General features: G+C 41.9%; 1 protein-coding gene and 2 pseudogenes across 26 annotated transcripts in view; all 3 read right to left on the bottom strand.

Annotated features, from left to right (window-relative positions):
- The window catches only part of CDC14B (cell division cycle 14B), a 138,808-nt gene that overhangs the window by 59,886 nt on the left and 52,415 nt on the right, over positions 1 to 26,507 (bottom strand). For 10 of the 25 annotated variants that reach the window (XR_004743261.3, XR_004743267.3, XR_013532383.1 and 7 more), the window contains exons 2-4: positions 18,779 to 18,898; positions 18,164 to 18,239; positions 15,852 to 15,944 (exon numbers count right to left, since the gene is read on the bottom strand). Coding sequence is in view for 17 of the 25 variants with exons in the window: in XM_035300279.3 (XP_035156170.2) it covers positions 15,852 to 15,944; positions 18,164 to 18,239; positions 18,779 to 18,898 (289 nt within the window). In the remaining 8 variants the exon portion in view is untranslated. Of the gene's footprint in view, positions 1 to 15,851; positions 15,945 to 18,163; positions 18,240 to 18,778; positions 18,899 to 20,150; positions 20,369 to 26,507 lie in introns of those variants that run through there. The other 15 variants (XR_013532406.1, XM_035300367.3, XM_035300395.3 and 12 more) reach the window with 4 other exon arrangements.
- Positions 8,682 to 10,031, bottom strand: LOC144581536 (dead end protein homolog 1 pseudogene; annotated as a pseudogene).
- LOC108591742 (cytochrome c oxidase subunit 7C, mitochondrial pseudogene) lies at positions 12,410 to 12,764 on the bottom strand (annotated as a pseudogene). The gene has a single exon (XR_013532429.1). The product of XR_013532429.1 is annotated as a cytochrome c oxidase subunit 7C, mitochondrial pseudogene (transcript).

The raw sequence follows: 26,507 nt of genomic DNA, 5'->3' as shown, positions 1-26,507 counted from the left end.
CGCCTCTCCCTCTAAAGATGATCACAGTTCCACATCAACAATGGAACAAGGCTTGATGGAGAACGAGCGCATCCCAATGACAGAATCACTCTTCAAGGAATGGATAATAAGAAACTTCAGTGAGTTAAAAGACCATGTTGTAGCCCAACGTAAAGAAACTAGGAACTTTGAAAAAAGGTTTGATGAAATCCTATTGAGAATAGACAACTTAGAGCGGAGTATGAGTGAAATAATGGAACTAAAGAATACAATACAGGAACTCCGAAAAGTATGCACAGGTTTAAACACTCGAATTGTTCAAGCAGAAGAAGGGATATTGGAGGTCACAGTCCAACTTAATGAAATAAAACGTGAAGAAAAGATTAGAGAAAAAAGGATAAAAAGGAATAAGCAAAGTCTCCAAGAAATATGGGACTATGTGAAAAGACCAAATTTACGTTTGATAGGTGTACCTGAATGCGACGGAGAGAATGAATCCAAGCTGGAAAATACCCTTCAGGATATTATTCAGGAAAATTTTCCTAAACTAGCAAAGCAGGTCAACATTCAACCCCAGGTAATACAGAGAACACCACAAAGATATTCCTCAAGAAGAGCAACCCCAAGGCACATAATCGTTAGATTCACCAGGGTTGAAACGAAGGAGAAAATACTAAGGGCAGCCCGAGAGAAAGGTCATGTTACCCACAAAGACAAGCTTATCAGACTTACAGCAGATCTCTCAGCAGAAACTCTACAATCCAGAAGAGAGTGGGGGCCAATATTCAACATTCTCGAAGAACAGAACCTTCAGCCCAGAATTTCATATCCAGCCAAACTAAGCTTCACAACTGAAGGAAAAATAAAATCTTTTATGAACAAGCAAGAACTCAGAGATTTTATTACCACCAGGCCTGCTTTACAAGAGCTTCTGAAAGAAGCATTACACACAGAAAGAAACAACCAGTATTAGCCTTTCTAAAAATACAACAAAAAGTAAAGAGCACCAACATAAAGAAGAATTTACACCAACAAATGGATAAAACAGCCAGTCAACATCAAATGGCAGTAACCCTAAATTTAAATTGACTAAATCCCCCAATCAAAAGACACAGCCAAAACCCAACGGCATGTTACATCCAGACCTGTTTCACATGCAAGGATACACAAAGACTCAAAACAAAGGGATGGAGAAAGATTTACCAACCAAATGGAGAGCAAAAATAAATAAAAAGCAGGAGCTGCAATTCTCGTATCGGAGAAAATAGATTTTAAAGCAACAAAGATATAGTGGTAAAAGGATCAATGCAACAACAAGAGCTAACGATCCTAACACCCAGATACGAGACTTAGATTCAATGAGACAGAAAGTTAATAAGGATATCAAGGACTCGAACTCAGATCCGGAACAAGTAAACTTAATAAATATTTATAGAGCTCTCCACTTCAAATACACAAAATATACATTCTTGTCAATACCACATCACACCTACCCATAAGTTTAAATGAAACATTGATTGGCCATTATTAATACTCAATTTTTTTCAAAATAAAGCAATATTTCCATTTACTCTCCCTCTTTCTCTTCCTCTTTCTTCCTCTCCTTTACTTATTTTGTTTTTTCTTTCCTTCTCTCAAAAAAAAAGAAATCAACTTGTAAACCTCTAGATCCAGGTCAGCAATGTCTCTCACTGCTTGATTTCCTTCCTTCCCTTCCCTCCCTCCCTCCCTCCCCGCTTCCTCCCTTCCTTCCTTCCTTCATCCCTTCCTTCCTCCCTACCGTCCTTCTTCCCTCCCTCCCCGCTTCCTCCCTTCCTTCCTTCCTTCATCCCTTCCTTCCTCCCTACCGTCCTTCTTCCCTCCCTCCCCGCTTCCTCCCTTCCTTCCTTCCTTCCTTCATCCCTTCCTTCCTCCCTACCGTCCTTCTTCCCTCCCTTCCTGCCTTCCTCCCCCCACCAAAAAAAAAAAAAAAAAAAAAAAATAGGTTGAATTCCAAAGATTACTTCAGGGAAATATATTTTAAATTTCACTAACAAAAGAAGAAATTACTAAAGAAAGTTAATGGCAAACTTTTCATCTCCGTTACTTAACATGATACATGTGACCTGTTTCCTCAACCAAATGGGAAGCATTCTGAAGTTGGGATCTATGTCTTATGGTTTCATTACACACTAGTCCAATTCATTGATTTACTTAGCTGAACCCAAATCTACTTACAATAGTTAGGAAAATTTAAAATTTTAAATAAAAGTTATTATCAGTGTGAAAGTACTACTGAAGTACTCCTGGACTAAGAAAAATTTTTCAAAACTCAAAAATCCAGCAAGGATCTTAGAAACTCATAAACAGACAAAACCTAAAACTAGTCATAAGGACTGACTCAGCATTCAAAGGGCATTTCACCAATTTTCTGATTTAAGACTCATAAACGGAAAATTTTCCCCAACATCTGGCCTGTTCCTGTTTCATTTTTTTTTGAGCTGGAGTTTCACTCTTGTCATCCAGGTTAGAGTCCAATGGCACGATCTTGGCTCACTGTACTCTGCCTCCTGGGTTCAAGGAATTCTCCTGCCTCAGCCTCCCAGGTAGCTGGAACTATAGGTGTGCATAACCATGCCCAGCTAGTTTTTTGTATTTTTAGCAGAGACAGGGTTTTACCATGTTTGCCAGGCTGATCTCAAACTCCTGACCTCAGGTGATCCGCCCACCTTGACCTCTCAAAGTGCTGGTCTATACACAGAAATGCACTTGAGCCACCACACCTGGTCTACACACAGATCTTTTTAAGTATCAACCTGTAAGTTGACTTTATTTTATTATTTATTTGGAAAAGCATTGTAACAACTACTTCATGAAAATTAAAACATTAAAAAATCCAGCCTGTTCTTTCCAGATTCCCTTATTCCTTCCAGTCTCCAATGTAGCTATGCTTTTTCTTATACTTACCAGGTAACGTAAGTCTTTTATTTTCTCCATTCTATTTTAAGACTTCCTAGCTGATTAAAACAACAACAACAACAACTAAAATCGGCCAGGTACGGTGGCTCACACCTGTAATTCCAGCACTTTGGGAGGCCGAGTGGACGAATCACAAGGTAAGGAGATCGAGACGATCCTGGTTAACATGGTGAAACCCCATCTCTTGTAAAACTACAAAAAACTAGCCAGGCATGGTGGCAGGTGCCTGTGATCCCAGCTACTCGGGAGGTTGAGGCAGGAGAATCGCTTGAACCCAGGAGGCAGAGATTGCAGTGAGCACAAGTACACACACGTACATACACACACACACACACACACACACACAACCCTAAATCAAAAAAAAAAATAAAAAAAAAATAAAAAACACCTTGAAGCCAATGAGAATAGGGGTTGATTCATTTGTGTACTAAAATGAAATCTACAGACCCATTTTGGAATTTCTCAAAATTTCTGAGGCCTTCTCTCAAATTATACAAATTTTTCCTTAAGAACCAATTTAAGATAGTATTTCCCACTTGTAATGGTAGTTCTTTGGGTTCTTACATTAGTAAAATTACAATGGTATTACTTTCTCCTAACTTTCACAACAAAAATAGTCTCTAATACATCAAGGACTGCAGTTTAGCCTTGAAACACTAGTTCCATTCAAAGAACACAAGAACAATGTAACATTTTTTCCTGGGGGGGAAGAAACCCTGAATTCCTAATGATGAACTTTAAAACACTGTAGTTTAAAAATCCAGTTGTAAAATGCCTACACAAAAATAAAAAGTATAATTAGATAAACTGAAGGAAATTTACAGATGCAGAATAAATCCACTTACATAACTATCAAAGACATATTTGCCAATCTATAACTTTAACCTTTTTTTTCTTTTTTGGCCAGGCACGAAGGAAGTAACTTTTACTTTTACACCTACTCATCTTGCCAATTCAAAAGGCCTTCCCAAATGAAATAATTCTGAATTTGTTACTAAAGAAGAATCCTACAAATGACTCCTACATTAACACAAATTCTCAGATTAGTAAACTGTAAATTGATGCAACTTATGATCTGTCACTGTACTTCCGGCAGTCTGGACACTTGGCGTTTCTCAAATTCTTCTGGTATATTTTCACAAGAAGCTATATATACAGAATGCCCATACTAATTCCACAGTGCTAGTTAAGAACAGGAAGCAACAAATGATGACCAAGAAAGCTGCTGACCAGCTGTGATCGCCGGCTTCCCAGACAACCCCAAAGAGTCACATCTGCTGGCATTTCCACCCTTGTGTGGTCCCCTCCCACAGTGAACTAGGTGCCCTGTGTAAAGAACAGGATACTGTAGTAATAGGGTGTGACTTTGGAGGCTAGATTATAAAAGAGGTAGCTCCTGCCTTGCCTTCTCTTAGAACCCCTGCTCTGGGTACAGTAAGCTGTCATTTTGGGAAGATATTCAAACAGCCCATATCATATGGAAGTGAGGCCTCCTGCCAGCAATTGGCACTAACTTGCCAGGCATGTGACTGAACCCCCCTAGACGTGGACCCTCCAGGTGAGGGCTGCCCAGACACAATCCAGAACCAGACCAGATCCATCCAAGTTAAGCAACTTTCAGATGCCTAACTCACAGACGCGGTCTGTCAGTAAACAATGTAAAAACAATGTTTACTGTTGTTTTAAGTCACAAAGTTCTGCGGTAATTCACTAGGGAGCAATAGATAATAAGGTAGCACACTGAATGAGTAAGGAAATGGTTGTTTCTGTTGAAAGTGAATAAACAAACACATGATACGTCAGCACAGATATATGGCTTAAGCAGCATTGACTCTCTAGGATAACACACACTGTAGTTGAAAATAGTATCTCTCTCTCTCTCTCTCTCTCACACACACACACACACACACACACACACACACACACACACAGAGTGACTGAAAATGCTTGAGACTGGTGTGGTTTTTGAAGTCACGGTACAAAGTTATTTTTTTGCTGAACAATATCTGAGACATTCCCAGGTCTTCCTACCACCCCCATTTTCTAAAACCACCATCTGCATGGATTAGTCCCTGTGAGAACTTTGGACCCTCATGTTTCAAAACCTGGGAGATATTGAACCAGCAGTGATGGAAGAGCAAGTAACTGAAGCAACAGGATTCCAACTGCATTTCTTCTCCTTTCAATGTTTCAATGCTGACAAGCCCAGGCCTGAAATCACGAAAACCCACGAAAACCCACTTAGACATGCGCTTCCTTTTCCTACTTACTCGCAGGATTCCCAAGCTTTATTTATATACCTAGACTCTGGTACACTTTAGAAACCCAAACATTACAGAAGTCATTACACCCTAGAGCTAAGAATGACAAAGGACACTGAAATTCCAACAACAAACTTGCAGCAGCCTGAGTAATCAGGAAATCCTGGAGAAATGTCACAATGTTTCCAGCACTTAAAGACTCTTGTGACTATTTTAATGTCAGCCAGATGATATAGTCTTTCCTACGCCAACAACTTGATTATTTAAAAAAAAAACCCACTCTCTCCAGATTAACATAGTGTGCTCACAAATCAATGCAAGATGAAGACAGGCTACACATTCAACTGCTCAATAAAAAAGGTGAGCAGGGGAAAGAACAGAGAATAAAAAAGTAAGTAAGATAAAATCACTTTCATAGCTCCCACCCAAAACCGGTAAGAAAAAAAATCTTGTCGCTAAAAAACAATCAGATGACCCTACATTTCAACAGTTTTAACTTTTAAAATTACTTTTACACACACACACACACACACACACACACACACACACACACACACACACCGAGTAGGATGGCATAATGATCCTCAATTTAGACAAACTGAAACTGGAAGTTTAGAGTAGCAAACACATATCGACCAAGTCTGCTAATAAAAATAGTTTGAGTGGTAGTAACAGTTTTTAAAGACAAAGTAAAAAATCTTGATTAAAAAAAAATGAAATCTCCTAATTTTTAGCCATAAAGGAAAAAACCCACAATATTTATAATACTCTGTGAGTTTCATAAAACTGGCAGGTTACAGCTTTACAGACCTTGGCATCAACTGCTCATCCAAGATCACACAGTCTTACTACTGATGGAAGAGGGCCTATTCCTCAGGCCTTATTTATAGACAGGAACCCATCCTATCTAAAACAAGGACCAGAACAAGGATGGGACCCAAAATTCCCAAAAGCTTAAAGAATCTGTAGTCAAGGATCTTAAGCCTTCAGAAAACCATTTCTCTTCACTTTTTCCCCAAGTTAATTGCACCCAGCAAGCACCACAAGCAGTGGAAATGCCTGTAAGAAGCCCTCGAGTGGCAAGGGAAGTCAAATTGTATGCAGTCTGAGCAGGGCAGCCAGCTGCCTCCCACAGGCCGGCTCAAGGCAGCAATGGCTTCCCACCAAGGGCCTGTGCCATCCCTTTGTTCAGCCCAGTGTGCCTCACACTAGCTGGGGCATGGCTGCTACTGGCAGTTGCCTCGTGCTGTTTGCCCTGCCTTTCACAGACACCCAGGAAGGGTGTTGTGACCTTGTTCTGTCCTCTGCTGTCCCATCTGGGCAGCTGTTTGCTGAATTGGATTCTTACCCACTGCATCGAGATCCTCACTCTCTTTGCCCTCGTCTTCCCCACTGATCCCTTCCCTCCAGGCACCTTAACCCAGCACTGGCTCTTCTGAGTCCAAGATAATGAAATCATTTAAAAAGTGGGGCCACAGATTCAAAAGATCATCAAAAGTCCCTGACCAGGCTCTCACAACTGTAGAGGCAATCTCAAATTCAGCACAATTTAGAATTCTTCTCTGAGACTGCTGAGTTAATACATTCTTAGAATTTAATTAGTATCATCATTTTCAACATAAATGCTTACAAGGTAAGCTATTCTGATAGCTATAAAAACTGCTTAAATGTAAAAATAATAATACAGAGTGATAAATTCTGAACAGGGAACCTACAATTAGCCCCACCAAAGTAATCTATTAAACATTAGAGGAAAGCAAAGTTGCAAGCTATGTGCCAAAAGTTTGCTTGTATCATGTATTTTACACACAAAATGCTTGGTATTTATTTTACACAAAAAAGATTTTAGAAGGCTAGGCGTGGTGGATCATGAGGTCAAGTGTTCGAGACCAGCCTGACCAACATGGTGAAACCTTGTCTCTACTAAAAATACAAAAATTAGCCAGGCATGGTGGCATGCGCCTGTAATCCCAGCTACTTGGGAGACTGAGGCAGGAGAATCGCTTGAACGCAGGAGGCAGAGGTTGCAGTGGGCAGAGGTTGCAGTGAGCCAAGATTGCGCCACTGCACTCCAGCCTGGGCGACAGAGTGAGACGCCGTAAAAAAAAAATTTTTTTTTAGAAATGGTGGTTAATTTACCAGGCTACCCTCAAAAGTACGTTTAACCTACAGAAGAGATGAATATCATATATCTTCAGAAAATCTTACTGCTGTGGCAAGTAGATGTAACCAAAGTTGAAAGACAAATACCGTATGTTCTCACTGATATGAAGGAGCTAAGTGAGTTAATCTCATGGAGGCCAAGAGTAGAACAAAGGCCACCAGAGGCTGGGAAGGGCATGTGTGGTCAGGGGGAGTAAGGAGAGGTTGGTTAGTTGGTACAAACATACAGTTAGAAGAAACAAGTTCTAGGCCGGGCGCGGTGGCTCAAGCCTGTAATCCCAGCACTTTGGGAGGCCAAGACGGGTGGATCACGAGGTCAAGAGATCGAGACCATTCTGGTCAACATGGTAAAACCCCGTGTCTATTAAAAATACAAAAAATTAGCTGGGCACGGTGGCGCGTGCCTGTAATACCAGCTACTCAGGAGGCTGAGGCAGGAGAACTGCCTGAACCCATGAGGCAGAGGTTGCGGTGAGCCAAGATCGCGCTATTGCACTCCAGCCTGGGAAACAAGAGCGAAACTCCATCTCCAAAAAAAAAAGAAGAAAAAGAAACAAGGTCTAATGTTGGATAGCACAGTAGGGTAACTATACTTTACAATAACTTACTGTGTATTTCAAAACAGAAAGCAAGATTTGGAATGCTCTCAACACAGAGAAATGATGAATGTTTGAGGTGATGGATACCCCAACTGCCCTAATTTGGCTGTGACACAATATATGCATTTATCAAACTATCACATATACCCCATAAATATGTATCAATAAAAAAAGTTTAAAATTGTATGTAAACGTAAAACATGAACACAACATACATCTGTACATATACATGTGCACATGTCCTGTTTCTATAAACATAAAAGCTTCTTTTTAAATGATTTTTCTAAATTTCTGAAGAGTGTAAATATGGATTTTGTGTATGACATTTTTACAACAATATTAACAAAAGAAAACTTCAAACTTTTATTTTCAAAAGCCTCTTTTGTTTAATACTAATCAGGGGTTTAATATAAATACAACCAGCACAGAAAAACCCAAAACTACAAAAACCAAAAGCAGAATGCCATGTGGTGGAGGCAAAGGGCAGAATTTCTGACCCTTTGGCTCAGCTGCCCCTACCCCTAAATAACCAACAAAGAGGACAAATCTGGACAATAAAGATTCATGCTAAACTGTGGGAGAGGGAAAAGGTATGATAGGGTGGGTGTGGGACAAGGAATGGCCATGTTAGATCACAGGGTCAGTTTGGACCCTGGGCTGAGAGGAGAAAGGCAAGATCCCTCACCATAACTTAGGCCAAACCTAAGCTACCCCCAGGTGCCCTGTCCCACCAGGGCAGCTAAAGGGCTTGGGGCCATGTCCCTCCCCACCTTTGGGGTCAGATAGTGGCCACCCAGGCCTGCTGGGTTGGGGCCTGACACAGGCTCTGCTTGCCCATTCAGGCTGCCTCTGGAGAGAGAATGGAGTCACTGTCTAACCATGGTACCTGCCTCAGCTCCAGCAGACCACAGGAGGCTGGCCCGGGACTCAGTGAGTGCCTGCTGCTGCAGCTGTGCAGACACAGCATCCTTGGCCACCTCATGCCCATCCTGCCCATCTAGGGTCAGCACAACCCAGATTAGGCCACTGAAGGGTACTGGATGCCCAGGGATCACGACCTGGTACCAGAAGCGGTGCCAGCCAGCAGGCCCGGTGCCCAAACACTTGGTGAGGAACACAGGGCTCCCCAGCTTCATTCGTTGGCACAGCAACTGCAGGGTAGCTCGAGCCCCTTGGGACCCTAACTTGTCCCTTGCCAAGGCCAACTGGCTGCCTTCTGGCTGTGGGGACCACAAGGAGGGACCCACAAGCTGCTGGCGGGGTCGCTGCTTCAGGTCTGGCTTGAGCCAATCCACAGCGACAGGCTCTCCACAGAGGTGTGATTGCCCTTCCACCAGCACCTTTTTGGCCAGGGTAGCGGTCCGGTGCGAGCTGAATTTGAGCAGAGCGATCTGCCCGGGCAGCGGTCCAGGGCTGGGCAGCACCCGCTCCTCCTGGAGGCCAGGACCCAGCGACTGCAACACGAGTAACAGTGCGCGGCAGGTCAGATTCGGCAGCAGGCAGTCCACGCTCAGCTCACACTTCTCGATGCTGCGGCACATGAGCAGCGTGCAAGACGGCTGCAGCGGGTAGTTGTGCAGCGTGGCAATGGCGGCCTGAGCGCCGCGCCACGAGCTGTAGCTGGCATAGGCAAAGCCGCGGTTCAGGCCGCTGAAGGTCATCATCAGGCGGAACTCGAAGAGGCGGCCCACGCGCTGGAACAGTGGGATAAGCTGGTGCTCGTACACGTCCTGGGGCAGCCACCCGATGAATACCTCTGATCCGGCTGGCAGCAGCCTGCCCACCCAGCCTGGGGGTGGCCTGCCATATTCCTCTGCCCATTCACCTGCACCAGGCGGATGCCTGTCTCGCTGACCCAAGCCTCCAGCGCTGCCTTGTTTTCTGAATTCACCCTCTCACACCACAGCTCACAATCCCGCTTGGACTGCATGATTCTCCCGCAAGTCCCCTTGTACCCTCTTTCCAAAAGCCTCTTTTTATTATGAATTTGTTTTGAAGAGCATTTACTTTTCCACTTAAAATTTCACCTTTACTTTTAAATGACAGGTTAAGTATTATTACCCCACAATCTGGCTAGGTCATAGCCACTAACTGAAAACAGGGCAGCAAACTTATTATTTTGAAAAACAATACAGTATGTTTACCTATTGTAAATAAGCAAACAAACAGGCCGGGCACAGTGGCTCAAGCCTGTAATCCCAGCACTTTGGGAGGCTGAGGCGGGTGGATCACGAGGTCAAGAGATGGAGACCATCCTGGTCAACATGGTGAAACCCCATCTCTACTAAAACTACAAAAAATTAGCTGGGCACAGTGGCGCGTGCCTGTAATCCCAGCAACTCAGGATGCTGAGGCAGGAGAATTGCCTGAACCCAGGAGGCGGAGGTTGCGATGAGCCGAGATCGGGCCATTGCACTCCAGCCTGGGTAAGGAGCGAAAACTCCGTCTCAAAAAAAAAAAAGGAAAGAAACAAAAACTCAAGTCATCTTTTATATTTTTCAACTCTTATAGTGCTGCAGAAGATTTTTAGCTTCATTCTAATTTGTTGCCGAGAGTTTACCATTCAGATAACTGAATGGGAAAGCCATTTACCAGGCTGACTGAAGTGCAATACTTTGAAATACAATAAAGACAAATGAGTACTCAACTCGCTCTTCTCACTTCTTGTAACACAAAAGACGCCTGACCATCTGTCAAAAGGACGGATTGCGGGCATGTCAATTTATATTTTACACATTTGTGGAGCCTCACCTCTTCGGTTTTTAAGATAAATAATAAATATGACACTTTATTTCCATGCCACAAAGGATTAACTCACACTCTCTGCCCACCCCACATTAGGTCCTTCTGTGTATACAAGGATGAAGCAAACACGGTTCCTTTCAGAAGCCCTGAATTTAAAAGGGACTGATAAAAATAAACAGAGTCAGTCTATTTGGAATATTTCCTTCCTAAGGATTCTTTCTCCAGATTTTTTTGGTTTTGTTTTAACATTATCATGCCAAGTCGAACACTAAAGAGCCTGACTAGCTCCAAATTTCCAGACAACTCCAGAAAAGGTTATCAAGGACGCAGACCAATTTACAGGGAACTATCGCTCATCTCTACCAATCTTTAACCAGAGGATTTAACGTATTTTAACCAGATTAAAGCTTCACTTACTTTGATGTTTTTTCTTTTGAGGTATCCTTATTATATCTTGACACTGCTTTTCTACTATTAATACATTTCCTTTTCTTAGAAGTTTTTCTTCTGCTTTTCTGCCTATCAAGATTACAGCTCCAAATTCCTATTTTAGCAGCCAGCTATGGCTGCAAAGGCTTCTGTCACAGCCAAGAGCTATAATCCTTCTGCCAAGCTAGCTCCTCACTGGGTAGAGTAATAAATGCGAGTGAAGATCCAAATTTGCTTACCTGGCACTTCCCTAACCAATCAAATCAATACTCACCTGAGGGTGTGAAATCCTGGAAGGATTTCTAAATCTAAGGCATATTAACCACAATCTCTTGGCCAAAATATGACCATAAACAAAGTCAAAAAAGGACAACCTAAAACTGGAAACAAATATGCTAAAAAATTTTCAATAAATATGTCAACAGGTTGTTGTTTGTTCACTAGTAATTAAAAAACAACAGCAACAAGACAAAAAGAGCAATTTCTGCCGGGCGCGGTGGCTCACGCCTATAATCCCAGCACTTTGGGAGGCCGAGGTGGGTGGATCACGAGGTCAAGAGATCGAGACCATCCTAGTCAAGATGGTGAAACCCCATCTCTACTAAAAATACAAAAAATTAGCTGGGCACAGTGGCACGTGCCTGTAATCCCAGCTACTCAGGAGGCTGAGGCAGGAGAATTGCCTGAACCCAGGAGGTGGAGGTTGCGGTGAGCCAAGATCGTGCCATTGCACTCCAGCCTGGGTAACAAGAGCGAAACTCCACCACAAAATAAATAAATAAATAAATAAATAATAAAAAGAGCTATTTCCTTTTTTTTTTTTTTTTTCCTCCCATTTCAAATAGTCTTTTATTCACCCTAAATAAGACTAATAGTGGTCACCAGAACACTTAGTGGGGCAAACATTTCTGTTTTAGGTTACAGGTCTAGAAGAAAATAAAAATGAAGCTCCTAAATATCTGATTAACCAGAACTTCAATTTGAATAAACTAATAGTTTTCCTAATGATTAATCACAGCGAAAAAAATTTTTGCCATATCAAAGTAAAGAGCAAGAGCAAAAGTATTCTTTCCTTCAAGTTAATAACAACAACAACAACAAAAAAAAAACACAGGAAAACCTAAGATCAATTTGTATTTCCCTTAATATAACACTCAGTTTAACACCATTAAATAATCTAAATCACAAAGAGTAATACTTGAATATTACTCAAATAATAAAGTAGGCAAATGGTCAATTATTACATTCCCTATTTCAGAAAAGAGGCATTAAGCATTCCTGTCATAAGTTTATTTACACACATATCTAGCATGCCATGTGAGTTTGATCCATTTTCCAGAGACTGCACCTCTTAAAATGCTCTTCATATCTGTTAAATGGATGAGCTGAAACATCCTTATTTTTTAAGCAGTTGGTGTCTTAATATTAAGAAGGGTGTAGCAAATGCAGATCCAAAGTACAAACACATCATGGCTAGTAACCGCCACTTGTTTTCCACTGAAAATGGCAAATTCTTCCCAGGACCCTCCTCATAGTGGCTCCTACGGACCACAGAGGTTGTGAACCTCAGGATGCTCTGGCCCAACATAGCGCCGCTGGAAGCTCTGCGTAAGGAGCAGAGACCGAGGACAGAAGAAATGGCAGCACCTCAGCAAAACCTTTTTTCACGACCTTGTTCCCCTGTGAGCATGGACCGAAAGGGCAATTTCTTATTTATAAACTTATCACATGTTTTGTTTCTGTTTTTAAAACAACCCTGACTGAGTTCCCACCATGCCCACAGCCACCTTCAGAGGGGTTCTCCACATCGTACTCACTGTGCCTGGCTCCTCAAGACCCTACCATCTCAGGGACATGTCATCTGACCAGAGACAATGACTAACCCAGAAGTGGCCCAGCCCAGTCCCTCTGCTTTGTAGTTCCACTCAGGAGTTCTCTATCCTGGATAGAACTCCCGACTTTGTCTTGCGCAGTGTAATGGCAAGATCTGCAAAGGGTTGAAACTTTTTCTGTCATAGAGCAATACAGGGAACCTACATGTTACAATTAGCTCCACCAAAGTAATCTATTAAACATTAGAGGAAAGCAAAGTTGCAAGCTATGTGCCCAAAGTTTGCTTATATCATTTATTTTACACACAAAGAGCTTGGCATTTATTTTATGCAAAAAAAGATTTTAGAAATAGTTAGTCTTCAAAAGTACATTTAACCTATAGAAGAGATGAATATCATGTATCTTCAGAAAATCTTCCTGCTATGGCAGAAAGATGTAACCAAAGTTGAAAGACAAATACCATATGTTCTCACTCACATGTAGGAGCTAAGTGAGTTGATCTCATGGAGGCCAAGAGTAGAACAAGGGCCACCAGAGGCTGGGAAGGGCCAACTCTCCAGGGTTCCTTTAATATTTTATGAATCTCAAGAATTCTGGCTGAATCTCTTTTTTTTATAAAGCTGTCACGATTTACTTTAATCCATGAGGTTTCTCTCCCCAGTGACTGGCCAAATGTCCCAGTTAAAACACCCACTTTTCCATACTCTTTTCTTTCTTGGAGCCATACATAGACTTTTCCTTTCCTTTCCTTTTTTTTTGGAGACAGAGTTGCCCAGGCTGGAGTACAGTGGCACAATCTCGGCTTACCACAACCTATGCTGCCCAGGTTCAAGTGAGTTTCCTGCCTCAGCCTCCCTAGTAGCTGGTATTACAGGCACCTGCTGCTATGCCTGGCAAGATGGTGAAACCCAATCTCTGTGAAAACTTTCTTCTTTTTTTAAATTTTTTTTATTTTTAAAGGCTTTTGCTGTAAGCACAAGAAACACCAAGAGAGGTGGGGACAAAGGAAAACACCGATACATCTGCATAAGCTTAAGAAACCAAATTTTAATAGAATCTATAACCTGTTTCACACTTTCAGAGATGATAACAAAATTTAAAGTTTTCTCAGAAACTTTTTTTTTTTTTTTTTTTTTTTGGGAGACAAAGTCTAACTCACTGTCACCCCGGCTGGAGTGCAGTGGCATAATCTCAGCTCAGGGCAATTTCCACCTCCCAGATTCAAGGGATTCTCCTGCCTCAGCTTCCAGAGTAGCTGGGATTACAAGCATGTCCCACCACACCCGATTAATTTTTGTATTTTTAACAGAGACAGGGTGGCTGGGCGCGGTGGCTCAAGCCTGTAATCCCAGCACTTTGGGAGGCCGAGGCGGGTGGATCACAAGGTCAAGAGATCGAGACCATCCTGGTCAACATGGTGAAACCCCGTCTCTACTAAAAAATATACAAAAAATTATCTGGGCATGGTGGCGCGTGCCTGTAATCCCAGCTACTCAGGAGGCTGAGGCAGGAGAATTGCCTGAACCCAGGAGGCGGAGGTTGCGGTGAGCTGAGATTGCGCCATTGCACTCCAGCCTGGGTAACAAGCGCGAAACTCTGTCTCCAAAAAAAAAAAATTGAGACAGGTTTTCACCATGTTGGCCAGACTGGTCTGGTACTTCTGACCTCGAGTGATCCACCCACCTAGGCCTCCCAATCAGAAACGTTTAATTCAACTATTTTGAGAGCATAAAGAGGAAACCAAAAAAAAAAAGACCTTAATCACTGCTGTTAATGATAGACCCTAAACATAAAAAAGAAAATTATTACATCTTGAGGTGCGATTTCAACTAGTACCACCAACTTTTGGACTAGTCTTTGTAAATTCCAGATTATCAAACTATACTCCAGAAAATAATTTTGAAAGGGTCCAGTAAGGTATGCCAGAGTAAGGAGCAAGCTAGAAGTGGGGAAGAAAAAACTTAAAGAGCTCCAAAACAACCCTTTTTTTCAAGTCTAGGAGCAAGTAACTATTACACTGATGGTGGGGTAGGGGTGGAAGAAATATCCCCTGGCTACTCCCCACAGAACAGAGTAGCCAGCTTTCTTACCATCACACATGTGGGGGTCCTACTCTGGAGGACATCTAAGCTGGCTCTGGAAAAATTGCAGCTTTTAGGCCCCCGGCAGATGAATCCACTGGGTGCCAAATAAAATGTGACTCTTCAAAAAATAAATCTCTTCTACCATATTTACAAATAAATGAAAGTCACAACTCATATGTAAATACTGCTATTCCAAAGCATGTTTCCAATGATCCAAATGGCACATGTATGTAATCCGTGCAGTATGCCACCCATCTTCCAACAACACTGACATGCCACGGCCTCCTGCTAGATATTTACATGAGAAAGGATATGACATTAATTAGGGGGAAAATGCCTAGATTCAAATTTTATAAAGCACTCGAATGACATGCCTTCATTTTTTAAAAAATTGTTTAGAAAATTATTATTGGGGTCCTGACCCCAATAAGATGATTTTACAACTGACTAAATGGATCATGAATGAATAGAAATAGCTTTGGAGCATTATTTTCCAACTTTAAGTGCCATAAAACATAAACCTTTCCCAAAGCAGTTGGCCACTTAAAAAAAAAAAATACTTATTTTCTGAGCAGTTTTAGGTTCACAGTGAAATTATGTAGAAAGTACAGGAGATCTCTCATCTACCCACTCCTTCCACAGATGCATAGCCTCGAGTTGTTCAATTTTTTAAAAGCAAAAAACATGTTCTTTCTGAGGAGAAATCAACACATTTTCTTGATTTCAAAATTCTAACTGCAAATGTAAAGAACCACTGTTGTGTGCATTTTCATGCATACAATAGGAAAACAAATACTTACCATGTAGCATCCAACAAGGAAGGCAGCATTTGCTTGCTTTCTCTGATCAGAACCGGTAAAATGAACAATTTTCTTCCTTAACATTGTAATGGACTGCATAAAAATAATCAGCTGTTAGTATTTTCTTTTTAATTTCAAGTCTTCTACAATTTCATTTTGTAATGAAGATGAATTTCAAATCCCACAATGTATAACCATCATGTTATTAGCAAGACCGTTGAAATGATTAATGTTGATACCCAAAATACCACATATCTTCCCATAAAAAGGCACATTCTGGGGTGAGAACGGACATACAATTAGAGGGGAGGGGAGGGGAGGGGACATGAATGGATATATGCTTAAAGCACAGGCTGCCTCTGAAAGAGGAAAGCAAGCATGGTCGAAGAGATCACCTGTCCTACTGTTTGGTTTTTAAAGAAATCTGTCCCCAAAACCTTTAAATTAAAATTAAAAGGTATATGGAATTGTCTGCAGGGTCATAAGCTAGGGCAGTGAATAACCAGGGTAGGAGTATGCAGAGCCAGGAACTGGAAGACAGCACGGAAGGCTGCTATGGGTGCTGCCAGTGAACTGCTCCCGACCTGGTGAAAAGATAATCATCTACGTATATTCCACTTGTGAAAGTTCACAGAGCTCCAGATCCATGATGTGTACATATTTCTATATATATGTTTAAAAGGGTTTTTTTTGTGTGTGTGTGTGTGTGTATGGGGATGTTAAAAAGTTAAAATATAAAATGGGTACAGAATTTAAAAAAAAAAAAAAAACAAAAAAAAACATGATTAGTTAGCACATCCCCAGCTGTATTTTATTAACATGAGTAGATGTAGGTTCAGGTCAGGATAAGGAACAGTATATAATCAGCTCAATAAGCATGTATTTCTTGGCTTCTCTAAGTCAGTGTTTCAACGTTCTAGTGTTTCAATGACGAAGTTGTACATATTTTCCTTTAGTTGTTTGCATGGAGAAAGAGATCCAAGTTGATATAAAAAAACGACGACAAAAACAAAAACACACGAGCCACCGGGCAGCACAAGCCCAAGACATTCTCCATCCAAACTCTTGATATACCTTTAGCACTATTAATTGAATATGCAGTAATATGTCAATCAGATTGGATAGTTAATCAGGTTGGTAGCATGCTACCAACATGCTACAAGTTGTTCTGGTAAATGATTTGAAAAGAAAAAAAAAAGGACTGATATATTTTTAGTTGACCCAAAGACTAAAAGTCCACAGATGGCTGAGTACAGGAAAAAAAAAATTTTTTTTTTCCCCCAAAATTAAAGCAAAAGAACAAATGTCGGGGGAAGAGAGAATTATTTTTAGCTTCCTAGCCTGCACGAAACAAAAGATCTGCCACTGGCAACTGGAGAAAGGAGGGAGAACCCAAATGCACGAGGCCATAAATAGTTATATTCCTATTTAAGAAAGGCAAAAAAGAAGAGTCTCCTGCTCTGTAGCGATATGTAGTGAATATAGCTTTGATGCTACAGGAAAAACAACTGCTTTACCCATAAAAGTTTCATTAAAGCATGTTAAAATTCCAATTAAAAATAAATTATATTTCCTATCTGTAGTAGTCTGATAAGCCAAGTTGTTTTTTTTTTTTTAGGTGCCCTTCCCAAAAAGCAGTATTTTCTAGTTGAAAATTTACAATGACTGATTTGGAACTGCTGGTAAGTAGTATGTACACACTTCCTACCATGCATAACCAACAATTCAGTGTTTTACATATATGAATGGGGTCTAAGTTCAAACCAATACAAATATACCTGTGTAACTCTCAGTGATACAGCCTTAAGGATGTGCTTTTTGCCCTAGATTCTCATGTCCCTTAATCATATGTATAAAGGATCATGTAGCACAATATCATGGGAATTTCAAAACAGGAGAGAAAGTAAGATGGCCCCATCTTCTTTGTTAGTTTGCTAGCATTCCCCATCAAAATGAAGCCCGAAAGAACAATGGCCAGAGCAAGGGAAGAATTTCTCCTTAGGTCTCAGTTCTATTAGGTCAGACAATATGGGGTTCACTTAATTAACTGATTCCCACTTTGGTTTTTCAAGTATTTAAGCATCACTAACTCAAACTAGAACCAAATGACCCAAACTTGAACTGTTCTTTCAAAACTCTATAAAACAAATAGATACACTATGATCTTATAAAACAAAAAACCATGTGCATGTCCCAAACACCACTGCAGTGAAAACATGACATTTCCTTTTTAAAAAATAGATGTTTTCCTTACTTTTGTCCCCCAGATCAAGCGAATAATGATTATTTAAGTCAAATCTTAAAAACTTTACCTTCAATTTCTTATTTATCTTGCAACAATATCTGTAAACCATTGCCAGATTGAGTGGTCCAAAATCTGCGTAGAAGCTTTAAAAATAAAAAATAAAAATGTGTATGTACATTCTAGATGCTCTAAATATAAACACCTTTTTTGGGTCAACAAGATCAAATTAAGATGAGTAAGGACATACCAAATCGTTAGGGGCCAATACAACTTAAATGTACTATTTCACTAGCGGAAGACTATTCTGGTAAATAACGCCTATTTTTAAATGCCACGAGTGCTATAATGCCTAAATCTAACCTCAGTGATGATGAACATCCTTTCTAAATTTAAAAAGCTGTTTTTCCATACATATCTCCAAGAGCAAAACCACAATGTCTTACTTAGTACACGTTTATATCTCATTGTAGTATAAACCTTAGACAAGCAAATCTAAGTGTTTACGTTTAGGGAGGTTCTCTTTTTTCCTCCAAAGCTTTATTTTATTACCACAGGTGAAAAACATGCATCCTGTAATCAGCAATCAACAAATTTATAATTTCCCCAGGCTGTCCCATTTATAACCATACCTTTAGATTCTTTAAAAAACAAAAGTTACACTCTTTTAAAAAGCAATACTTACTTCTCATATTCAAGTTCATTATCTATGCTGAAATAATGTACATTTGATGCACTCTTTGGTCTGCTGTAGAGAATGGCAAAACAAAGGCGATCTGAAATGGAAAAATTGCAATGTTCCTTCCTGCAGGTTATAAAAAACGTTTTATATATCATGACACAACTCTTTTCAGATGAAGTCAATTTTTCATTCTTTCCCATGCATGTTTCAGATGGTAGGGGTGGTAATGGGTAATTACAAAATATTCTGGCTATTTGGGTGGGTAATAATGAGCACATTTTTAAAAGAGAAACTGCCTTTAACATAAGTTTCAAAAGTGGTGGCTTTTCATGTAGTAATGTATTTCTAAACGAACCTATATTCGTTAAAGTTCAGCTCCCCTGGATTAAGACATTTCAGAAAATTGCAGCATGCATGTGATGGTTGGCATCAACCTTGCAAGTTTCTAGAAGAATTTCACTACATTTTTCAAGACATCCTAAAAAGTCAATTTGGTAAGAAACTATTTTTTTCTTAAAGAGAAAGAATGCTTTCAAAATTGCTTCAAAAATTACTACTTACAGCTATAGAACAAACCATATGTTTCTCCAACTGTTCTTTGGGATCACTACTGTCTTACTTGGAATCACTACTTCAGTATTTTCACAATTAGACAAATTACCATTAAAACAGAAGCAATGAGAGGTCTCTGCATGATGAGTCTGAAATGAACTCGTGTTGCATAAACGCAGTTAGGCTGCTGTGAGGTTTAGCAAGAATGGTAATGAGTAGCTAAGAGTCAGGAGGCTCCACCCTTCTTCCTTGCCTAAAAATCCTAGGGTGAAATCAAGTCATCCACAATACCTAATAATAATAATACCAGTGGTGCTAGTATGTACTTACAACGTAGCAAAATCAAGTACAGCCTTTAAAATATATATACTTTCAGCAGAGCCAGGTGGCACCCTCTCTCCAAATGGTAAACTTTTTTTTATCTGCAATTCAACTCATGCAACTTCTGAGTTTATTCCTTGTAAACTCCTCAGCTAAAATTTCTCGCAACCACAAACACTCAAATGGGTGACAGGGCTTAATCCTTTCTAACCACAAGGACCTTTGATCCCTGAGACAGCGCCCAAAGATCTCGCTCCCGCGGGCGGGGAGGTGCAGCTCACGTATGTAGGTTCAGGTGCAGGCACACAAGGGTCACAGCCGCCCACGAGCGCGGAAGCCCAGGGCCCGGGGACGAGCGCCGAGGCCACCCACGCAGAGGAGACCAGCCGCGGCCCTAGCCCTGACGGCGGGTGCCTCCCGGCGAATGCCGCCCGCCTGGTCCCTGCGCGGGTGCCGGAGCTCCCCCCACGCCCGCCCCCAAGCACCCGCCCTTGCGGCTCACCTTTGATCACCTCCGCCACCAGAGCTGCCCCCGCGCCCTCCCGGCTCATGACTCCAAAGCATCTGGAAGGCGGGGCAGAGGCAAGGACAGCCAGCCGCCTAGATGGGAGGCGCTGCAACCACACCCTCGAAGTTTAAAAAACAAAGTTTAAAGGGCCGCGCCGGGTAGGGTAGCGGGCTCAGCGACACCCCTTGGTGGCCCACGGGCCCCAGTGCAACAGCGCAACCCCGGAAGTCCCCAACTTCTGGAAACAACCCCGTGGACGACGAGGGCGCGGGGAGGAACAGCGCCCCCGCCCCACCACCCGCCTTCCTTCCTCAGAGGCGGATGCGGGAGGCCCGTGGGCGCCAGGCCTCCTCCAGTGCCCAAACGCCCCGCAGAGGGGACATGGATCAGAGGCCAGCAGGCCTGCCGAGGGCTGCGTCTGGGAAAGCTCCTTAGCGATTAAAGGACTTCGAGCAGAAGAAGGGCTCGCCCCAGGCCGGGGACGAACCCAAGGGTGACGCCAGACTGGGTAGGAGCCTCCTGGCGCCTCCCTCGCTGCACTCCCACTGCCGCCGCCAGGGGATGCTGCAGCCAGGCCAGGCCAGGCCCCCCGCGCGCCCTCCCGGAGCCTGGTCCACCCCACCCTCGCTCAGCCAAGACCCGCCAAGTGCACCCGTAGGGTCAGGTCTGATGGAAAACGGGCATCTTCAAAATCGTGCAAGATTTCTTGAGATCAGCTGGCTCAGAGAAAAAGCTTTTCTTTTAATTGTGCAAGATTTAAACGCAAGCCTCTGGTCATGCATTCCTTTAAAGGGACGGTTTGACTTTGGGTGGCGGATAGATCACGAGGTCAAGAAGGGTGGATCAAGAGGTCAAGGATCGAGACCATCCTGGTCAACGTAGTGAAACCCCGTCTCTACTAAAAAAAAAAATACAAAAAATTAGCTGGGCATGGTGGCGCCTGCCTGTAGTCCCGGCTACTCAGGAAGCTGAGGCAGGAGAATTGCCTGAACCCAAGAGGCAGAGGTTGCGGTGAGCCAAGGTCGCGCCATTGCACTCCAGCCTGGGTAAACAAGAGCAAAACTCTGTCTCCAAAAAAAAAAAAAAAAAAAAAAAGCCGGGCTCGGTGGCTCACGCCTGTAATCCCAGCACTTTGCAAGGCCGAGGCGGGTGGATCACTAGGTCAAGAGATCAAGACCATCCTGGTCAACATGGTGAAACCCCGTCACTACTAAAAATACAAAAAATTAGCTGGGCATGGTGGTGCGTGCCTGTAATCCCAGCTACTCGGGAGGCTGAGGCAGGAGAATTGCCTGAACCCAGGAGGCAGAGGTTGCGGTGAGCCGAGATCGCGCCATTGCACTCCAGCCTGGGTAACAAGAGCGAAACTCCGTCTCAAAAAAAAAAAGAGGGGGGCGGAGGACGGTTTGGAATGGTTTCAAAACAAAAATGTCGACACCCATTTAAAATTATTGTAGAGATAGAGAGCAGAAGATGGTTATCTGAGGCTAGGAAAGGTAGTGTGGGGGTAATGGGCTCAAAAAAAATAATAAAAATGAGTAAAACCTAGCATTTCACAGCACAACAGGGAGTGGGTGACTTGAGTCCACAATAACTTAATTGTACCTTTAAAAATAACTCAAAGAGTACAATCGGAGTGTTTCTAACACAAAGGATAAATGCTTGAGGATACCCCATTTTCCATGATGTGATTATTGTGCCCTGCACTGCATGCCTGTATCAAAACATCTCATACACTCCATAAAGCTATACACCTACTGTACCCACAAAAATTAAATATTAAATAAATTAAAATATATTCTAAACCTATGTTTGTATTTTAATCTCAAGTGAAAAAAAATGAATTCAGCATTAGCATGATCCCAATTGTTACAAATAATAAGGTGCTGGGATTGGGGTTCACTTTCATTCCCTCCTGTATTTACCCAAGTTTTCTATAGAAAATTGTTACTTTATACATATTTTTGCCTCAAAAGTAAACCTGCATACCTCCTAATCTTATTCTACAATTCCAGATGAATCAAAGACTTTTTTAAATATGTATTTAAAACCATGAATATTTTTAATTTTTATACTCTTCAACTAGGGAAGACCTTGCTAAATGATACAAAATCTAAAAGCCATAAACACATTTTTAAGCAGTTTTCATGGCAAAACACACATAAACCAAATCAAGAGAAAAACTGGAAAAATATTTTAAATTCATCTTGAGAAGGTACCTAACTTCAATTTTATGTTATCATAAAAGTAACAGAAATGGAAAGTTCCACTATAAGGTACTATTTTTTCCTCAGACTGGCAAAACTCAAGAGAGTTGGAAAAGGTGCTGTGTGGCGGGAGGTTGAGGGCACTCACATACATCACCTGTGGACAAGAATATAAACTGGGACTATCTCCATGGAGGCAACAAATGGGAAGTTTGGCAGAAATGTTTAAGACTGAAAACTAGCAGGGTGTGGTGGCTCATGCCTGTAATGACGGCATTTTGGGGAGCCGAGGTGGGTGGATTACCTGAAGTCAGGATTTCAAGACCAGCCTGGCCAACATGGTGAAACCACACTTCTACTAAAAACACAAAAAAATTAGCTGGGCATGGTCGTGCATGCCTGCCTGCAATCCCAGCTACTTGGGAGGGTGAGGCAGGAGAATCGCTTGAACCTAGGAGGTGGAGGTTGCAGTGAGACAAGATCATGCCATCACACTCCAGCCTGGGCAACAAAAGCAAAATTCCGTCTCCAAAGAAAAAAAAAAGAAGGAAAGGAACTGAAAACTAAAGATAGCCAAGATGGACTGTTAAGTACTACCACTTCTATGTGTGAGTTTTAAGTTCTATATACACAGGTAATATCACTGTAGATGAAATCAAAGGTAGCAAATCTCTGGAAGCAGCCACAACAAACTGGTATCAATGCCTTGATAGTGGGTGTCTAGAACAGGGAAGGGTGAAACAGATTTATGCCTTTTCACAGCTTTTGCATTGTACCATATATTACCTATTCAAAATTACACCGCTTTTAAAAAGTCAACTTGCAGGCTAACAGTGTTTTTCCAAGGCTGACTCTTGATCAAGATAGGAAGCATGTAACAAGGACAGTATGAGGCAACCTGGAAAATATCCTTTGCGTACATTTAAACAAGGGAACTGGTTAGTAACTTGTTTTGGTTTCTAACCATCTCTTGAAATTCCAGTTTCTTCCCACTATCCGTCCCCCCCCCCAAAAAAAAAAACAATTTAAACTAGAAAAGTAGCTAGATAGAAATGGGAAGAAATTTTCCCTTCCAGCCCAAACCTTAAGTTCAGTTCCCTAAGGAGTATTTTATATATTATAGGCAGGGAAAATCACTGATGCCAGTATTTTATTGTTAGAGTAACACAGCAATAAAGTACTACAGAGACTATGATGCTGGGTTGAGGGCCATTTATTAGGAACCTGGAACCAGAAGCAGGGCTTCTTTTTTTTTTGAGACAAACTCTTGCTTTGTCACCCAGGCTGGAGTACAGTGGTGCAATTTCAGCTCACTGCAACCTCCACCTCCCAGGCTCAAGCAATTCTCCTGCCTTAGCCTCCCAAGTAGCTGGGATTACAGTCACATGCCACCATGTCCAGCTAATTTTTAGTAGAGATGGGGTTTCACCATGTTGGCCAGGCTGGTGTCGAATTCTTAACCTCAACTGATTTGCCGCCTTGGCCTCTCAACGTACTGAGATTACAGGCATGAGCTACCGTGCCCAGCTGAAACAGGGCTCTTTACAAAGTTTTGCTTAAAGGTTGACGATTAACTTTATAATCCTGTTATAAATCCATGTATCCCCCCTCCACTGATGTTTCTGTTGTCAGAAACAGAAAGCGGCAGTCGTCTTTTTGCCTGTCCCTGTCATGCCACATCATCATTTCTGCTTCTTTGACTAATATGATACAGGAAACGGAAACAAAATCTCATAATTTAACTCTTTTTTTTTTTTTTTAGATGGAGTTTCGTTCTTGTTACCCAGGCTGGAGTGCAATGGCACGATCTCGGCTCACCGCAACCTCCGCCTCCTGGGTTCAGGCAATTCTCCTGCCTCAGCCTCCCGAGTAGCTGGGATTACAAGCACGCGCCACCATGCCCAGCTAATTTATTGTATTTTTAGTAGAGACGGGGTTTCACCATGTTGACCAGGATGGTCTCGATCTGTTGACCTCGTGATCCACCCGCCTCGGCCTCCCAAAGTGCTGGGATTACAGGCTTAAGCCACCGTGCCTGGCCCCATAATTTAAAAATGTTAATAAAAATATTCAAAATCTATCCTTGGGCCTAATTTGTCTCTAGGTATGATTTAACTTGCCCCTCCAAGTTGATTACCTCTTCCTTTAGCAAATATTTGTTAGAAAAATGAAAAACATTTCTTTCCTGCCTAACAGCTATAGGTGTTTGGGGATAATTACCATAAATCAGAGAAATACGTAGGAGTCGGTGGGAATTATAATACAGTTATGTTCTTGTTAATAGGAAAGATTTAAAGAACCCTATTTGGACCTAGAGACACTGGGCTTTCTCCACCTTGTATTTCCCCCTTGAACTGGATGGATGGCCTTCGCAGGTCCTGGCAGAACTATGGAGAAATGGACACTTCCTACAGCAGAGGGAAGTCAGCCTCTGCTGAGTTCACCACAGACAGGCAGAAAGGAGATTTTTACACACTAGGGAGCAGGAGAGAACAGGCTCCACCTGAACACAGGTTGTCTCTCAGAGACAAGACCATAGACATCAGGCTCTCATCTGTATTGGCCACTTATTTTTTTGAGGGAAGCAATGACAGGGAAGCAGAGGAAGAAATGTTCATGAAAGTATCAATTAACAAGCGGCAGCAGCATTACCCACCCAAATGACAATGATAACCAACGAAGATGGAGAGTTTATGCTGAGTATTGTATTCAGCTCATGACCCCCTGTGAGGTTGGTACTACCAGGGTCAACCAGCCCTGAGGAGGTGGGGTGACTAACCTGCGCAAGGTCACAAAGCTTGCTGTGAAGTGGCAGAACCGAGATTTGAACACAGGCTGTTGGATCTGAAGCCTAAGATTAAGTCTTCCCATCAAAGATTTGCCCAAATATAAGTAAACAGTAATTAAAACAATAGAGTTTTAGCACAGCAATGTACAATCTGGACCCCGACATATATGAATACTTTTAAGAAAACTGATTATTTCAATTCAGTAGCAAATGCCTTATCCAATACAGGGCAGATGTTTGTATGTATGAAAAGAAAATGAGATTCTATAAATATCACATATGTATAAAGCACATCACAGATGAAACAATTTTGAAAAAGCTGTCAGATAACTATAAACTTATAATGAATAATTTTATAATTAACATGAGGAATTTTAGAGTGTGACACAAAACAAGTCACAAAGGGGGAAAACTGGGAGAAACTTGGAGGAAAACACCAATAATAAAAGTTAATTATTACAACAGATAAAATGTCTTTCCAAAGCAATATCACAATGTGATATTATAATTATACACTTATTGGTTCACATCCACAATCCCTAGCTTCTAACTTCCATAACCTTTGTTACAATATTTTATTATATGCTGTGCACTGTGGATCTTAGAAGCTGGCCTTGGGAAACAGAATCTCTCTGACCTTCTCCGGCTCTCTTTTTCCTGGCTCAAGGCAGGGCTCTAATCTGATTAGGAGCTGTAAGACCCTCATTCCACAAAGCATCCTGCCCCATACACTGGAGGAAGGAATGCTGCCCAGAGAGGCTGGAAGAATCTGAACAGACAGGCCTTGCTGGGTGTAGATTATGTCCTTTTTGTCCAATCATATTTCAACACAGTTGTCCACCCTTCAATCATGGACACGTAATGAAATCTCCACTAAAGACCCAAAGAACAGGGTGCAGAGGGCTTCTGGAGAAGTGAACCATGGAGGCTGACAGGAAGGTGTTCGAGAACTCATCCACCTGGAGGGTGGTATACCCTAGGCTCAAGCAGGTCAGAAACTCCTGAGGTCAGGATCCTTCCAGACCTCACCCTGTGCATCTCTTCCTGTGGCTGTTTATTTGTATCCTTAAAATGGCCTTCATAATAAACTAGTAAGCGTGTTCCCCTGATTCTTCCAGCAAATTAACTGAACTCAAAGAGGGGATCCTGGGAACCCCAACTTGAAGCCAGTTAGTCAGAAGTTGCTTAGGCCCAGACTTGTGGGAAGGAGGGGGTGATCTTGTGGGACTGAGCCCAGAACCTGGGGAATCAGATGGCATCAGAATTCAATGGGAGGATACCAGCTGGTATCTGATTGCCTACTTGTTGATACAGAGAAATCCTCATATATTTTGGAGTTATAGAAGTCTTTTGGTT

Source organism: Callithrix jacchus, chromosome 1, assembly GCF_049354715.1.
Source record: "Callithrix jacchus isolate 240 chromosome 1, calJac240_pri, whole genome shotgun sequence".
Classification (NCBI taxonomy): Eukaryota; Metazoa; Chordata; class Mammalia; order Primates; family Cebidae; genus Callithrix; species Callithrix jacchus.
This window is presented reverse-complemented; position numbering and strand designations above follow the sequence as displayed.